The sequence below is a fragment of the Aythya fuligula genome, chromosome 26, assembly GCF_009819795.1.
Source record: "Aythya fuligula isolate bAytFul2 chromosome 26, bAytFul2.pri, whole genome shotgun sequence".
Taxonomy (NCBI): domain Eukaryota; kingdom Metazoa; phylum Chordata; class Aves; order Anseriformes; family Anatidae; genus Aythya; species Aythya fuligula.
The window spans coordinates 3,704,721-3,709,478 of record NC_045584.1 but is presented as its reverse complement, the minus strand read 5'-3'; the positions used below and the strand labels follow the sequence as shown (position 1 = coordinate 3,709,478).

Below are 4,758 nucleotides of genomic sequence, written 5' to 3'. Positions count from 1 at the left end.
GCGCCGCCGCCCGCTTTTGTTTCCGCCCGGGCCAGGCCGGGCCCCTTCCGCACCGGTTACCTAGCAACCAGGCCCGGAAGTCCCGCCCCTCGCCCCGCGGCAAGCCAATGGGTGTTTACCCGGGAGGCGACGTCACTTCTGGCGGCGGCAAATGAAATGGCGAACGTCGGCGGGGGTGGCGGCGGCGGCGGTGGCGGCGCGGGCAAGATGGCGGTGAGGAGGGGGCTGCGCCGCCACGGGGGGCGTCGGGCAGCTGCTCCCCTCGCTCCGCGCTCGTCCGTAGCTGCCTCGGGGTGATTTCCGTAGCGGTGCTATAAAGAGGGTGGTGTAAAAAGCGCCTAAGTTGACGGGGAGGGAAGGGGGGTTGGGTTGGGTTGGGGGAGGCTCCTCTTTAACCCAGCTTTGCCTCTGCTCCGCTGCTGTAGGATAAGGAGAAGAAGAAGAAGGAGAGCATCTTGGACCTCTCCAAGTACATCGACAAAACCATCCGGGTGAAGTTTCAAGGGGGGAGAGAAGGTGAGCCGGCACCGGGCTGGGTCCGGGCACGGGTGCCCCCAGAATGAGGTTCTCTGTGCATCTCCTCGTGTTTTGACTCCTTTCTCTTCTGGGGCTGCGTTCTTCTTTCTTGTTTTCTTTCGAGGAAAGGCAATGAATAACGGGTGCTTTCATTCATTACAGTTTGCTATTTACTTGTGCGAAGCGTATCTCCTTTGATCTTTCTATTAATCCCCTGGCTGAGATTTTATCTCTGTATTTCATCTGTGCACCTTTTTCCATCTTCTGTTAGTTCTCGTTCCTTTTTCCTGACTCCTTACATTTCAAGAGTGCTCTTAAAGCAGCAAAGAAACATTCTTAGGTGTTACGATTCACACACCTGTCTTCCCTCTCATCTCTTAGCTTGCTAAAACGTGCCTGGAGTTCTTAGATTGTTTCAAGGTATTTCCATGTCTCTCCATCACTTCCAAAGCAGTTATGTTTCCTTCCTTATTTGCTCCTGTCGTATTTACAGCTATCTATCCGTGAGCATCTGATAGTGCCACCTGTAGGCCACCTGTTTATCTGAAAGCTAACAAAATGCTGCGTGGGAGATGCTGGAAGTTAGCTTTGCGAATTTGTTTGCAAAAATCTCATTTAAAGTCTGGTGGGCCCTGATGCTTAGAGTTTTGGAAATTATTTGTACTCTACTGTTAAGTGGGGGGGTGGTTTTTTGGTAGTTCTTGAGCAATGTTCAATTCTGTTGAGTCTAATGGTTTAGATTTTCTTCTCAGAAAAGTCATGCTATTACTTTTATAATCCTCATTTAACATCTCAGATACAGGAGTCTGTTCCTTGGTTTGGGCTGGTAGCAATGATAGTAATGCTGATAATCAAGTATTTTTCAATAAGAGAGATCTATCTGTGTAGTCCTGCAATTTTAGTGACCAGTCCTGAAGAACTGTGTTCTGTTTTATAATAGAGCCACTGACTGTCTGCAGTGCATTCCTATAAAGCTAGTGCTTATGCTGAAAAGGTTACATCCCAGAAAAGCACCTAGAAAATGGATTGTCTGAGGGAAGATATTAAAAGTTTTTCCTCCTTTTTGACATTCCACTTCTGTAAGGGGTCTTTGTTTTACCTATTTAATGTTTTGACTTTGTATTGATTTGTTATGCTGAGATATTCTTAAAATGCTCATGAAACTGGCTGAAAACTCAAAATGATCTTTAAGGCATTAACACTTCTGTAATTAGTTGTAAAAACTGGAATACAACACAAGCTGGGTTCTCACGCTTCTGCATTTTGATAAAGTGTGCTGTTTAATATTTGTCACTCTTTTGATCCTCTTGCTTGAGGAAGGGAATGTATCTGGAGAACTGAGTGAGTTCTCAACCTTCTGCGTTTCTGTGTTCCTGGTTTTGGTCTTTAATTATTCTTTTGTGTGTGGTTTTTAATAGCAAGCGGTGTCTTGAAAGGATTTGACCCTCTACTGAACCTTGTGCTTGATGGTACCATTGAATATATGAGAGGTAAGTAATACACTATCTCTGTAAAGCATCTCTTTCCCCCCCCTCCCCCCCAATGATTCGCTTAACAGAAAACTTAGGGCTCTGTGAGTGAATAACCAAAAATGGTAGGTTGACATCACCTGAACAGAGACTCATAGACAGGAATTAAGCATGAGTGGATGAAATAACACAGGTTAAGTGTGTTTTCTGTTGCAGAGCATTGCTAGTCTTTGCTTGAGCTCCTTTATTTGGTACTCCTGTCCTATAAAGCTGGAATGAAGAAGCGTTCTCTTTCAGATAGGCAGAGTGCCTTTGACCTGGAGGGTTGCCAGTCTTGCACAAAGCATGAGAAGCATTTTTTCAGCAAGAATTAGTATTTTATAGTCTTATAAACTGTACTGTAAATGCAATCTCTTTATACCCATGGAACTAAAGTCTTCTGTAGCTTCTTAGAGCTAATAGAGCTATGATTTTTTTTCAGAGTTGTAGGATATTCTGAGTTGGAAGGGACCCACAAGGTTTACCAAATCCAACTCCTGGCTCTACACAGAACAGCCTGAAAATCAAACCGTATGTCCATGAGCGTTGTCCAAATCTTCTTGAACACCAGCAGGCTTAAAACTGTGACTGTTTCACCAGGGATCCTGTTCTAGTGCCTGACCAGTCTCTCAGTGAAGAACCTTCTCCTAATACCCAACCTGCCCCTGAAGCAGCTTTATGCTGTTCCTCAGGTCCTGTCACCCTTCCAGTCCCCATCATGAGAAAGCTATAGGCCACTATGAGGTCTCACTTCAATCCACTGAAAGTGTTTGTCTGTAAGGTCATTTGAAATGGTATCAGGATCTTTTTTTTCTTCCTTTTTTTTTAATGTTTGTATCTATGCTTTTGGTTAGGTGAATTAAAGAGTGAATTTGTTAAAAGATAAATTTGTTGCTTTGAAAGCTAATAAAGCAATAATGTGCTGAAAATGTCAGATGTTACTGCATTATTTCTGTAGTCTTCTGTGCTCAATTTAAAAAAAAAAAAAAAGCAAGCTGGGAAGTCTGGAAAAATAACATCTGTGCTTTTTGAAGTTGAGGAAATTTGGTTTATCTTCCTTATGTTGCCATTTTAACTATGGATCTCTTTTTTTTCAGACCCAGATGATCAATACAAATTAACAGAAGACACACGTCAGCTGGGACTTGTGGTCTGCAGAGGGACTTCTGTGGTTCTCATCTGTCCACAGGATGGCATGGAAGCAATTCCAAACCCTTTCATTCAGCAGCAGGATGGCTAATGGCTTTGTGCTATCTCTGAAGACTTCGGGGGTACAAATCATGGAGGAAACTATCCGTGTGTGTGAAGCTCCCTGATTTGTGGGAGGAGTTTGAACATGTGTTTGTTAGTGTGAAAAACAGCTTTTATTTTTGTGGTTTTCCATAAGAAGTGCAGGACAGGGTGTGGTATGCAAGAAGTAAGTTCTGATTTTTTTTCAAATAAATGTGAAGCTCTACAGTGTTTAGAGCTGACAGGAGAGAATATGCTATCTAGGAATTGTCAGAAATCTTCTTGATATTGTGAATTTTGAAACAACCACATTAAAATTAGTAAAGAATGCCCCAAATATTGTTTATATGTTGTGCATCTTTAAATACATTACAACTGTTTTTAAACTAAATGGATCCAAATAGATTAGGTTGTGTTTTTCTTCCTCTTAGTTTTCAGGACTCAGCTGGGAAGCATTTTGTGTTGTGTTTTAGTCTTCCTTCTTTAGATTTTGGTCTCTTTCCTGCTTGTTCCAGTGCATGCAGGAGAAATACTTCCATCATATGGTACCTTATCACCTATACAAGCTACATAGCTAAGAAGATATTTTCTAGCACTTGTTGCACAGATCACAACCCAAAAAATCTGCAATTGGAAGGCTCCCACACTTTTGCAGGAAAATTGGACTAACTTGTCACATGATTGTGTCTCAGCTGATTGATGTGAACCTTACGGAAGTGTCTGTTTGATAGCTGAAACTTTAGAGGAAGCATGTTCAGTTGTAGGCAGTGTCTGGAAATACTGCTGATTTTTATATAAAAGAACCACGAGGGGATGGCTATAATAATTTGATTTGTAAGTAAACACTTTATTTCTTTTATACTTCAAATAGCAGGATTTGAGGACTTGTGAGTGAATAAATGCAAATTAACTTGTTTCTAAATGTCTGTTTGTTTGAAAAAAGGGTCTACATCTGCCATTGCAACTTCTCCATATTTCTAAACCTAAAAGACATTTGTTCAAGGGGTGGGTGAACACAGCAAAAGAAGAAGTGACAAGATCAGAAATAGTGTTCCATTCTAAGGCAGGAAAGCAATGAAAAATTATAGCTTCAGGTCCCTTATGTGAATACATCTGCATTTGTTAGGCATTTTAGACTCTTGTAGAAGATGCCTGCATCTAGCCTGTAGGCAACCTGCTTCTGCTACTTTCTGTTTCCTGTGGACCCTTTACAAGGAGGTTGTAGCTGGGTGAAGGGTTTTGGTTGCAGCAAGAGTCTTGTTCTGGACATCTTTGAGAAAGCATGGCAAGGGCAGGCTATACTGGCTGTTCATTTTGGCAACAGCAACTTGTTCGTGGCTTTTCCTGGGTCAACTCTAAAATGATTGGGAACTTGCAGTAAGTTGATTCAAGTTCAGTATATCAGAGTTGTCCAGGGAGCTATGACAGAGACCATTTGTCTAGTGTGACATAAAACCCTGTATAAACAAGTGCTTCTGGATTTTCAGCTCCTAGGGGTTAATTC

At 42.2% G+C, this 4,758-nt stretch overlaps 1 protein-coding gene across 1 annotated transcript; it reads left to right on the top strand.

Moving 5' to 3' along the window:
• The first annotated feature begins 156 nt into the window (after positions 1 to 156).
• On the top strand, positions 157 to 4,170 carry LSM7 (LSM7 homolog, U6 small nuclear RNA and mRNA degradation associated). The gene is made up of 4 exons (XM_032203603.1): positions 157 to 213; positions 426 to 516; positions 1,935 to 2,006; positions 3,122 to 4,170. The coding sequence occupies exons 1-4, from the start codon at positions 157 to 159 to the stop codon at positions 3,262 to 3,264; spliced, it is 363 nt and encodes a 120-aa protein (XP_032059494.1). The 3' UTR covers positions 3,265 to 4,170.
• The last annotated feature ends 588 nt before the right edge of the window (positions 4,171 to 4,758 follow it).